Raw genomic sequence first — 13,332 nt, 5'->3', positions numbered from 1 at the left:
ATATTAAATAAAATAGATTAAAATAAAATAAAATAATTATTAATAATCATTGAGGATATTACAAAACATAACTTAACATATTTATTTAATTGTTTTAATCATGTTAATATGTACCACATTCATGTTGGGAAATAAAAATAAAATAAAATAAAATGAATTATTTAAAACAAGTTCCATTCTGGGAAAATGAAATATAAGTAAATAAATAAATTGCTTTAAACACGTACCATGTACTTGAGGGTTAATAAATACCGTGCTATTTACATGGTACTCAAAGCTACCTCAATCAATTGCATAGTATTAGAGAATCAGAATGAGATTTATTCACCAAATGTGCACAAACACAGAATTCGTTGTAGATTCCAGGAGCTGTGGAGTATTACCACAGTATATGTCCCAAAAACTATAGTACCATGTGCAAAAACATATATAATTCTAAATCTCCTACATCCCTCATTTTAGTTTTTAGTGAATTCACAGGTCTGTCGTTCACTGCCTTATTCTGACCACAAGTGTTTCTGACATAGACACAATGTCATCCAGTCATGATCCAGTCCATTCCCTGACAGATTTATGGCAGTGAAGCTGATTCCACCATCACTGTAAAACACTGTATGTTTAACAACAAAACATCATCTGATTTTTAACCAGTCAAAATGATTCGATAAATCCACTGCATCATAAACAAACTCATGTTGTCTTGCTTGTCAGTTTGGATTCACAGTGCAAAACCCAATAAAAAAAACATCTTATTTGAAATAACAGCAGATTCCTTGTCACAGACTCATGTTGTCTGATTGCCTTTGTCAGTTTGGATTCTTTCTTTTCTTGTGCAAAAATTAATCAATCAGTCCCCAATAAAAAACATCTTATTTGAAATACATTCTGATACTGCCATATGAGATATTTGCTTGTACTCAGTGTGAACAAAAACCATCTTACTTGAAACAAATTTTATTATACTTACACATGATATACTCACATTTAACCACTGTTAACATAAGCTCTATATAATTGTGTAGTTTTGTTTTTACAAATTTCACTGCTGGTTATATATGCTCTAAAAAGGGGCCACATTCGAATCTTGATACATTTTAAATTATAGTGCAGTCATAAAACCAAGCATTTATTTTTATTTTATACATTTTAAATTATAGTGCAGTCATAAAACCAAGCAAAAGTATTTACACAGCATTTGTGAGTGTTAATGGAAAGAAGGGAAGAGTTTAAGGATGAGCAACAATAATGGTTATGATTAAATAAAGTATTGTTCAAAAGTCAAAAGTCTTATTTTTTATTATTTTGTTATTTTATTTTATTATTTTTATTTTATTTTGTTTTTTCAGCAAGACTGCATTACATTGATCAAAACGTATATAAGGACCTTTTATCATTTTATTTAAAATATAATTAAATATATATATATACATATACTGTATATACATATATACATACATATACGTATACATATATATATACATACATGTATATGAAAAAAGTATGTTTTCCACAAAAATATTAAGCAGCATTTTCAACACTAAAACTGTTGGATAATCATAAGAAATGTTTCACGAGCATCAAATTGGCATATCTGAATGATTTCTGAAGGATCATGTGACACTGAAGACTGGAGAAATGATGCAGAAAGTTCAGCTCTGCATCACACAGGAATAAATTACATTTTAACATATACTAAAACATTTTTTTTTTAAATTGTAATAATATTTCACAATACTGTTTTACTGCATATTTGATCAAATAATTGCAGTATCGATGAAGACTTAGACACTTCTTTCAAAAACAAACAATAAACATTTTTTTTTACATTTTAGCCCAAACTTTTTAAAAAGTAAAAAATCTTTGCATCCTTTTGAAACTATTTTAAAAGTTGAATAGCATACCCAACATTTTGAATGAAAAAGATGTAAATAAAAATACAAGTGTGAGATATATTAGTCTAATGGTGTATTTTTAGCAAATGGACTTCAAAACATGATATGTACTCATTTTATACCAAACAAAACTGCAACTGCATTTTGATTGTAGGCAAAAGAGCAGCTTTGGAAAACAAACACTGACACTGTGTAAAACAAAAGCCTCAGGACAGAACTTGTGTACATTTCCTGTTTATTTCCCAATGTTGTTTCATCTTTATGAAATCAATGCCCACACCGGAAGAATAAATCATCCTGTTAACGCTGGAACACGCGACACTCTCAGACGCCCGACATGAGGACCTGCAAGTGACCACTGAGAACATCTTTGTCCAGGTATCAACAGGAAAAGCTGGTTTCCCAGGATACCCTCATCTGAAGCGCCATAGTTTCGTCATGCTGTAATTAAGCCGTGTCGCAACACCAGGAGCATGACTGGAGCTCAGGTGAGACGATCTGCAGCAGCCTGTTGCATCAGAATTGCGCAAGATGGGCATTATCTCAATTTCAAAGCCTAAAGAAAGGAAACCGGTTTATTCTGTACCCCTGACCTAACAGTTTGGATTTCAGCCTATGAGCTTAAAGCACATTGGGAGGGGTTGTTGAGATAAAAAGTTAAATAAGGACCCAATAATGTTAAGGAATTTATTTATATATATATATATATATAAATTGCATAGGTAGCCTAATTTTAAAAAATAAATAAATTGGAAGGTTGGTTTCACTTCAAAAATCTGATCTGTTGTTTTATTTCTAGTTAAATTTATTTCAGTTTTAGTATTTCAACAAACATATTTCTGTTAGTTGCAACATTTCTTAATTTTCATTTAGGTTTACATTATTTTTTTATCTAATATTTTATTTTAGTTCAGCTTTAATTACTGAAAAATATTTTTTAATAGTTTTAGTTAACAAATCGCAACCCTGTTCTGTGAAATATAAAGTCACGATTTTTAAAAATAAAATCATCTTTTTTATTCGGAAGCATAAAAAGACTCATGGTTTCATTTTTTTTTATAAATATCGTTGTATTTTTGTTCAACACAATGAAATTATATATACAGATCATTCAATTCACATTATAACAGCAGTTAATATGAAAAAAAAATAATAATTTACTTCATATTTAGAGATTTTGTTTGTTTTTCTCCCACTCACAGTGAGTGCATTGGTATATACAGTATATGAAATTAGCCAATTTTTGTACAATTTGAATTGTGTAATTTTGAATAATGGGAATTGTTTACACATGAAGCCACAAAAAAAAACAAATGAGAAGTACTGATATGTATTTACATGGGCATATTTGAGCACTTAATCATGTATTACATAAACAAAATTCTAATATTTAAATCTAATATTCGACTATATACAGTAAATCATAAAAAGTCATTCTCACACATGAAGACTATGAAAATGAAATGCATATGAAATCTCTCAAATGCTTATATTAATATCTACATCAAGTCAACATTATGAACTACATACTACATACATCCATTTCAAGATAAAAAAAAATGTCAAAGACTCCTTTTAAACAGTACATTATACTTAGAAAATAATTCAGATTCACACAGATTTTACGGCAGTACAGTAAACTAATGAAATCTGCTGAGGATCTTGAAAAATGGTCAGAAGATGAATTAATGAGGTAAAGTGAAACTTTACAAGTGCGTTGCTGTGGAAGATGTGACGTGGTGGGTCGTGCACATGCTCAGACATGCTGCACGGAGGTGTTTATGTGGGTGACTATCACTGAAAATGCTAGAAATAATGCATTGCTTTGTACTGACATTAAATTCTACTCTAACTTTTCATCTCTGAGGGCAGACTGCAGGAGAATTCAGGAGCAATAGCACGTCAGGATGATAAAAATGGCCCTCACAGAGTCAAAAACGAGCCCGGCCCACCTTCAGGACGTCAGTATCTCCTGTGCGGAGACCTTGCTGTCCTCTGCTGTGTTCTCTTTCAGGCTACTGTTCGTCTCCCGACCAGAGCTGCGCTGAATGTTGGCCCTGGATGACCTCTGTCGCCTCGTCCCGCTGCAAATGCAGCGCATCAGGTTCTTGATAGTGGTCCACATTTCCTCATCTCTGTAGGAGTAGATGATCGGGTTAATGACGGAATTGAGGACGGCGAGGAGCAGCAGCCAGCGTTTGAATTTCAGTACGTTGCATTTCTCGCAATTGAGTCCATCGAGGAGCAGAACCACAAGTCCAGGGGTCCAACAGATCACAAATGCTCCTAAAAGACAAACATTTGACTTTCAGTTTTTTTTTTATGATAAAAATATATACATTTAAAGGTATCACATAAAAAAGTTTTTGGATTTGTTAATATAAAAATAAAAATTTTACAGTTTAAACTCACTAGCCTATTCAAGTTTACGAAACATCAAGGAGCTGATATTTCAACTTTTTTTTTCCTCAAGGAAATTAAAAGAGACATTTGCCATTGGTTCCCTCCACAATTTGTCTCCTCTCACAAAAAAAAAATAAAATATGCCTTGCTGCACCCCTAAGATCAACCTTAAACACACATTTTATTTTGCATTGCTGTAGACGCTGCTGTGATTTTCCTCATTGTTTGTTTCTATTTCATTTAGAGAATGCGCTTCTGTCCCAACATGCTCAATTACGCTCTTTTTCGAGCTTCGGTAGAGTGACTCACAGCAACAAAGCTGCTTTTAGCCACAGTTCCCCATAATTCTTTTAAGTTTATATGAAATCCTGTCTGTAAATCAAAACAAGCTCAGACAAACAAGACGGTTCTCAGGTGAAGAACATGTAGTAGCATGTCTTTCAAGATTAGAAAACACTCATAAGGACTAAAATGTACAAAGGAGATGGTTGTCTTCAGATGCCAGAGCTTCTCCTGACAAATCCGAACAAAACCCACCTCCTGTTTCATTGCTAAAAAACATTTTCTTAATTAGTACTTTTGTCTTTTTAATAGTAAAAATAAAAAGATTCTTACAAATAAACACTGATGAATTTAATTTGGATTCTTAAGCAAATTTAATTCGTTTTAAAGAAGTTTAGATATTTTTATTTCTGTAAAACATGTCATAAACATATGGTGGAGCGTGTGTAAGGCTGGAGAAGGCTTAGCCCTCCCCTGGCCAAGGATCGGAAATTAATGGAGGATTGGGACAAAATGCCGCTGCACAGTCAGTTAAACTAAATCCATTATAGCTGTCATAAATAAAAATAATCTGTTCATGTTGCATCATAATTCTTTTTACACGTATTTACAGCGTTGCGCTTTATAACCAATCACACACGATTCAGTTGTGTTTATGAATGCAGCGGCCAATCAGAAGCGTTCAGATGAGTTATCATCAAATCCAAAACCTCATCAAATGGGGATTCCTCTGTGGTTTCTCGTAAGTTCGCCATTTAAGTGAACACTCGTTCCTCCCTTTAATCATATTAAACAGTTGTGGAGGAGGACAGAGTGCCATGTTTTCTCCAGATGTGCACAGAGTTGTAAGAGCCTTTTGCATATATGCATTTATTTCATGGCATAACAAACAGCGGCAGTGAGAGGGTTGGGTACCACAGGGCCACAGAGCCTCAAAGGGGCCACAACTATTTTAAAAGAAGACCTTGAAAGATTTTAAATTGTGAAACAGACCATATAATGGCAGCACTGCTACAGATGGAACAGCAATCAGGCAAAAACAATTAAAAATAAACAATTTGTGTAAATAAAAAAATAAATATAGCTACAGTGAGTTAATGCAGTTATATAACATTACGGAACGTTACGAAGAGTTGTTAAGCAGCAAACAACAAATCCTAAATGAAGTAGTGTTCCCTCGCAAAACAAAGTTTCTCACAGGATTAGAAAGGTTTTGCAAGCAAGCACAAAGTTCCTTTTTTTCACAAAGTTTTGAAAGCCACTTCAAAGTTTCTCAGGAAACGCAAAGGTTTTGTGAGCGAACGCAAAGTTTCTCGGGAAACGCAAAGGTTTTGTGAGCGAACGCAAAGTTTCTCTGGAAACGCAATTTGTTTGTAAGCGAACGCAAAGTTTCTCTGGAAACGCAAAGGTTTTGTGAGCGAACGCAAAGTTTCTCGGGAAACGCAAAGGATTTGTGAGCGAACGCAAAGTTTCTCTGGAAACGCAAAGGTTTTGTGAGCGAACGCAAAGTTTCTCGGGAAACGCAAAGGTTTTGTGAGCGAATGCAAAGTTTCTTGTGAAACTCAAAGGTTTTGTGAGCAAACGAAAAGCCAATTTGTTTGTAAGCGAACGCAAAGTTTCTCTGGAAACGCAAAGGTTTTGTAAGCGAACGCAAAGTTTCTCTCTGGAAACGCAAAGGTTTTGTGTAAGCGAACCCAAAGTTTCTCTGGAAACGCAAAGGTTTTGTGAGCGAACGCAAAGTTTGTGAGAAACGCAAAGGTTTTTGTGAGCGAACGCAAAGTTTCTCGGGAAACGCAAAGGTTTTGTGAGCGAACGCAAAGTTTCTCGGGAAACACAAAGGTTTTGTGAGCGCAAAGTTTTGGTAAGCGAATGCAAAGTTTGTGAAAACGAAAAGGTTTTGTGAGCGAACGCAAAGTTTCTCTGGAAACGCAAAGGTTTTGTGAGCGGAAAACCAAAGGATTTGTGAGCGAACGCAAAGTTTCTCTGGAAACGCAAAGGTTTTGTGAGCGAACGCAAAGTTTCTCGGGAAACGCAAAGGTTTTGTGAGCGATCGCAAAGTTTCTCGGGAAACGCAAAGGTTTTGTGAGCGAACGCAAAGTTTGTGAGAAACGCAAAGGTTTTTGTGAGCGAACGCAAAGTTTCTCGGGAAACGCAAAGGTTTTGTGAGCGAACGCAAAGTTTCTCGGGAAATGCAAAGGTTTTGTTAGCAACAAAGTTTCTTGGGGTAATGTGAAGTTTTGAGAGCAAGCTTGGGGAACACAAACATTTTGTGAGTGAATGTAGTTTCTTTGGGGAACAAAGGTTTTGCAAGCAAACAAACTTTCTTGGGGGAACGCAAAGGTTCTGCAGGTGATGGCAAAGTTTCGCAATGCAACTTTTTGGAAAGAATGCAGAAGCATTCAAATATATATTTTTTCCTCCAATCTCATATTTTCCCTTTAGGGGTTCTGTAGGAGGCAGTTAAAAAATAAATAATTATATGTAATGTTGTTTTGAACAAATTATGTGGCAGTGTTTATACAAACACAGGACACAAGTTAAAACAGGATATTGATTATTAAATCAATGTTTTAATCTCAGAAATATGCTAATAAGGTGGTTAATTTGAGGGTTTACAAATGTACAGTTTTTTATTTGAGTTTATGTCCTAACCAGCATCTAGTATTTCTTTTTCTACACTTGGTAGGCCCGACCACTGTGAAATTAAATTGGTCCAGCATCCCACTGGAAAATACATGGAAAATGGTGGGGATTTTTTGATGTTTCTACATTTACATAAAAAATATCCATTTATGCACATGTGAAAGAAGGTACTTTTTTCTAGTGGTGTGGTTTCTTTTCCGTTTTCAACAAAGAATTTCTCAAAAGAGGAGTTGTGCAACGGATTAATGTAACCATTACCACCAAACATGCCACAGGACAACAAAGAAAGAATGTAGCGTGCTTCAGAAACCCAGGCATCTGCTTTTATCTGCAGCTCATTCAAGAATTAACTGATGAGTACTGGGTTGTGAATCTTCACGTATCTTCATTATACTGTATAAAGTCTCCCGGACACATTCTCTGTCTCTTCAGAAACAATCCCTTCTGTAAACAAAGTGATCTCATCTGGCCAAAACCGGATTTTCACACATGTGAGCAATTGCCGTTAAAGACAGTCACGCATCAAGTATGAGTTTCATGCTCTTTTACTCCAAGGCAACCGGCCACTCGTGCTGGTGGTTTGATTCAGCTGCCAGGCAGTGTAAAGAGCCACCTTGTGCAAGATAATTATACAGGCCTGGAGGAAGCCTGTTGTTCAGGGAACAGGCGACTCCTCCACTTTGGCCCTATCTGCAACTTGAAGCAGTAAGAGATACTCCTAAAAACTGGTATAAAAACCAGATTTTCCTTCTCTGCAATGTGCTGGCCTGACATAATTACTGAATTTCTCCAAAAAAGACCTATTTAGACCAGCATAAACCAGCTTTTGTGATGGTGAATGGTGGTTTGGTGCTGTTCAAGTTAGTAGTTTTCTTCAAAGTCTATAAACAGCAATTCTTGACAAATGTTAAAAACACTAGGTTCCTTTTTGGGTACAGATTTATTAATTCACATTAAAAAATAAAAATAAAATAATATATATATGTATATATATATATATATATATATATAATAAAAAAATATATACAGTACAGGTCAAAAGTTGGGAAACATTACTATTTTTAATGTTTTTGAAAGAAGTTTCTTCTGCTCATCAAGCCTGCATTTATTTGATCAAAAATACAGAAAAAGATACTGTAATATTGTGAAATATTATTACAGCTTAAAATAATAGTTTTCTATTTGAATATACTTAAAAAAAAAAAAATTATTCCTGTGATGCAAAGCTGAATTTTCAGCATCATTACTCAAGCCTTCATTGTCACATGTAACATCCAGTCTATCACATGATCATTTAGAAATCATTCTAATATTCTGATTTATTATGAGTGTTGGAAACCAGTTCTGCTGTCTAATATATTTGATGAATAAAAGGTTAAAAAGAACTGCATTTATTCAAAAAAAAAAAAAAATCTAATAATATGTATTCTAATATAATATATTTTCTTTACTCTCACTTTTATCAATTTAACACATCCTTGCTGAAATAAATGTATTTATTTTATTTAAAAAAAAAGAAAAAAAATTACTGACCCCAAATTACTGACCAGTAGTGTATATTGTTATTACAAAATATTTATATTTTAAAAACATAGCTTTTTTTTTTTTTTTTACTTTTTATTCATCAAAGTATCCTAAGAAAATATATAAAAATAAAAATATTAAGCAGCAGAACTGTTTCCAACTTTGATAATGAATCATCATATTAGAATGATTTCTAAAGGATCATGTGATAATGATCCTAAAAATTCAGCTTTGCATCACAGAAATAAATGATAATTTAAAGTATAATAAATTTAAAAACAATTATTTTAAATTGTAATAATATCACACAATATTACATTTTTTTTCTGTATTTTTGATCAAATAAATGCAGGCTTGATGGGCAGAAGAAACTTCTTTCAAAAACATTAAAAATAGAAATGTTTCCCAAACTTTTGACCTGTACTATATATATATATATATCTATATATATATATATATATATATATATATATATATATATATATATAAAAATGATACTTAAGTATCTTAAATGCATTACAAAAAAATCTAAATTCTAATAACAATATAATATATATGATATCTCGTGTACTTCACTGCTTATTAATATTTAAAAAGTTGTGATGCAACTCTACAAAAACATTTATCAAAATATATTTAACTTGAAAATCACATTAAAGAACTTTTTATTGATGAATGATGAAAATGTGTACCACATTTCTTTGTAATTATGGATTTTCTTTTAAATTTTAAAAGATGTTTCCTTCCCTTTATCACACACTCTTATTTATCAATGGCTTCTTTGCAGACAAAATGTCTGGTAGATTGTTTGAACACACAATTCATAATAAAAGACAAAGAAAGACAAAAGGCAAAAGAAATCCAACCTTTGAACTTAGGATAGCAATCAGCTAATGCAACGGTGGGAGGTTTCGTGTTTTGCATACCATAGTATGTTAACTCTTCAGTTTCTCGTCTACATCTCCTCATTCAAGTTTAACATCTCCAAAAAAAAAAAAAAAATTGTAGATAACTGCCCGTGGTTAGCAGGATATGAGATCACAAACTTCCAATCTAAATATTAGTAATGTCTGTAATAAATTTGCAGAAATATTTACCCTCCCTGTCCCACATCACCCACACTTGAGTGGGTTACAAGTTTGGCAAGAAATATTTGAGACCCTACAAGCCTCCGTTGTGAGTAAAATGAACATATTCAGCAGTCTGGGAGCGTGTATTATGCTTGCAGACTAAAGGCGTGGACTTTGGACAGCTCATCAGAGCTATGGAGGCTTGTGAGAAAACTAAAAACCAACATATCCTGTAATTGCCATTGAACTTTGAGTGACTGAGGAGTGATGATACATTCTGATACATATCACAGTCTGGAATGCATGTGGTGGTTCAACGTGCCGGATATGTGCAATGAATTCACTTCCAATTTTATCAGGCTACTTGTAGTAATTTAGTATTGTCCTAATAAGGGATAGTTCACAAAAAAATAGAAGAATAAAGAAAGAAAATTCTGTAATCATTTACTAAACATCACGTCATTCCAAACCAGTAGTGATGAAACAAAATGAAACCAAAATTAGTTTGGGTAATTAAATTTGGGCAGTTGGGTAATTGAACACTTTATGCTTTTCAGGGTGTCGTCATTTCTGCCGATAAAGCAGTTGTAGTGAATGTCTTTGGAAAAGAGGAGAAGTCGAACAAATTTAACATACAGCTACTCAAGCATAACTCTTGGTAATGGAGAAGAACACTCACACAGCTGACATTGTTTCTTGTTTTGGGTTATCCAATTGTTTACATGAATTAGAAACTGAAACAGTCAAAACACATCATTAAAAAGCTTGAAATAAATATAACTGTTTCTATCAAAATGCATATTGGTTAGTCAGCTGAAACCTCCAAAAAGTTTTTTGAATGCAGAAATTTCAGTGCATCAATACAAACCGGTATGATTGAAATAGCAAAAAAAACTATGGTGTTTTGGCTTTGGCTGAAATAGTTTTGTTGAAACTTTGTCGTGATGCACCAAAATTTCTGCAACTGAAAAAGTCCCGCCACAAAATTCATAAATTTTGACCATTTCTGCCAAGTATTTTCCATTGCCAATATTTCACTATATCACTACAAACTGGTATGCATTTTGTTCTTCTCTGGAACACATAAGACACTTTAATGAACGCTTTAACCATTTTTGACCATACAATGAAAGTCAATGGGGTCCAAACCCACAAAAGAACTTAAATGGAGTTAGATGGCATATTGAATTTAAAGCGAAAATGAGGCTGTGAGGGAATAACTACAGTCTTTACAGGAGCACACACTGCACAAAGGTCCTAGATCACATAACTAACAATTTAAGGTTTTTTTGTTTTGTTCTGTTTTGTTTTGTTTTGTTTTTTGAAAAGACGTTTCATCAGCTGAACAATCAGTAATGATGTTAAACTACACTACAATCCATTGAACCTCTATCCTCTTTTTTTTTTTTATTCCTGTAAAAAATGTAAATTGCCAGTATCCTGACTAAGGACTCCATTGACCTTAGTAATCTCTTCTTTTGTGTTCCAAAGAAGAAAGTAGGTCACACAAATCTGGAACAACATGAGCACTTTCATTTTTGGGTGAACTATCCCTTTCGCAAGACCATATCTAAAGGAGCATCTCCAGAACTTACCAAGTACGGTCATCACAGTTTTGATGAGCTTGACTGGCGTCCTTTTTCGATTAATAGATCCAGAAGTGTGTGCCTTCAGGACAACAGTCTTCCTCATCACATAGATGTATATCCTCAAGTATATGCCCACCATTATGAGGAAGAGCACCAGGTTGGAGACAGACCAGAAGATCAGGTAGCTCCGGCTAAAGATGGGTGCCAATTTGGAGCACAGGTCCAGAGTGCAGATGCAGTTCCAGCCCAAACTAGGAAAGGCCCCCATAAATATCGATATACCCCACACAAGGGCAATCAACAGTGTCACTCGACGTTTGGTGAGGTTACTGTGAACCTTCCAGTTCATGATAGAGATGTAGCGCTCGAGGGCAATCACCAGGAGGTTGGTCAGGGACGCGGAGAGACTCGTGTCCAGCAAACCCTGCCGAAAGAAGTAGCCTTGAACGGTGAGATTGCGAGATATTTTCCCTGTATTGAACATGAGATACACGTAAGCGATCCCGGCGAGAAAGTCTGAGGCAGCAAGATTGGCAAGGAGATAGTAGAAGGGGTAGTGAAATCTCCTGTTCGTCACCACCGCCGCGATGATCATGGCGTTGGCCGCTAGGATGAAACAACAGCAGATGGATCCAGCGCACTGAACCAGGATGAGCTGCGTTTGGTCCCATTCATCTGAGGATATGTTGCTGTTGTTGTAGAAAAACCCCATGGGCTTATCATGATAGCAAACGTTATACCTGGCCATCTTTGGACAAAAACCACTATGAATGGAAGGAAAACAACAAATAAGACAAATAAATTATGGGAAACCCCATAATTAAAAAAGACAAAATGCAACAAGAAATGCAATAAACTAAACAAAAAAGAATGCAACACTCAAACGTACATGACTGATCGACTAACTTTTTGAATAAAACCCAATAAATCTAATATAAAGAGTATCTGTAAATGCACTATAAAATTAGGTAAAATAGTTTGTTTTTCACATCTAAAAAACATTTGCAGTGTTTTACAATAAACTTTTTTTTTTTTTTTTTTTGTAAGTATAACACTTCTAGTTCAATTTGTACTGTAGTAGGCTATTTGTACATTTTTAAACAGTTTATCCCAGGTTTCACTGTCATTCTAATCACATTTTGTCTTCACTAGTTGGTTTTTTACTGTAGTGTATAGTCTCTATAACTGTAGAGTATAAACCCAAATGCTGTTTCAGATTGCTTTACATGCATAGTACAATCAAAACAACCACAACAATCAAAATCCCACGTGAAATCAAGTTCTGGCGCAATCAAATGTATGATCCAGTAACGTGCAGTGATATATCCAGCTCTCTTACCAGTGACAGACCCGTCAGGTTCTCGGTTCACTCTCCATGTGTAGTCCGAGGTATCGCGCAATCCGGCGTGACTCCACAAACACAAGGCGACTCTGAGCCGAGTTTCTGCAGGAGTTTGATCTTGAGAGTTTTAGGGAGGAGAGGACTGTCAGTGTGGGCGTGGTCAGCGAATATGCCGCTGCTTTCGTAAAAAGTAAATAAAAACTAAACGCTATAACGTTTTTCGAAAAGGAAATAACGCTGAATGCGCGTTTCATCTCACCACGAGCCGAAGACCTCAAGTGTTAACATAAAAAGTTTACTAGTTTAAGGTTCAAACGAATTCAGATTGTCAATGCATCATGCGCTTTTTCTCTGTCAGTGTCTGTTTCGTTAAGTTAACGCAATTTTACTCAGGTGTGTGAGGTAAAGGATGATCCACAACACTGAACATCATCAAATATGATGATTTTGGTCATGAAAGTATGGCACCTTAAGGGAACATTTAATATTTAAGCATGAGGATAACATGAAAATAAGCATTTTCTAATACATTGATAGTATAAACAATTCAAACTAAAAAATATATATATGATAAAAAATTCAAAAAA

At 34.5% G+C, this 13,332-nt stretch overlaps 1 protein-coding gene across 1 annotated transcript; it reads right to left on the bottom strand.

Annotated features, from left to right (window-relative positions):
* Positions 1-2,957: 2,957 nt before the first annotated feature.
* On the bottom strand, positions 2,958-13,257 carry LOC109071020 (lysophosphatidic acid receptor 3-like). The gene is made up of 3 exons (XM_019087495.2): positions 12,743-13,257; positions 11,410-12,167; positions 2,958-4,178 (listed from the first exon to the last, which is right to left on the bottom strand). Exons 2-3 carry the CDS (start codon positions 12,149-12,151, stop codon positions 3,847-3,849), a joined length of 1,074 nt encoding a protein of 357 aa, XP_018943040.1. The 5' UTR covers positions 12,152-12,167; positions 12,743-13,257; the 3' UTR covers positions 2,958-3,846.
* Between the last annotated feature and the right edge of the window lie 75 nt (positions 13,258-13,332).

This window comes from Cyprinus carpio, chromosome A22 (assembly GCF_018340385.1).
Source record: "Cyprinus carpio isolate SPL01 chromosome A22, ASM1834038v1, whole genome shotgun sequence".
Classification (NCBI taxonomy): domain Eukaryota; kingdom Metazoa; phylum Chordata; class Actinopteri; order Cypriniformes; family Cyprinidae; genus Cyprinus; species Cyprinus carpio.
This window is presented reverse-complemented; position numbering and strand designations above follow the sequence as displayed.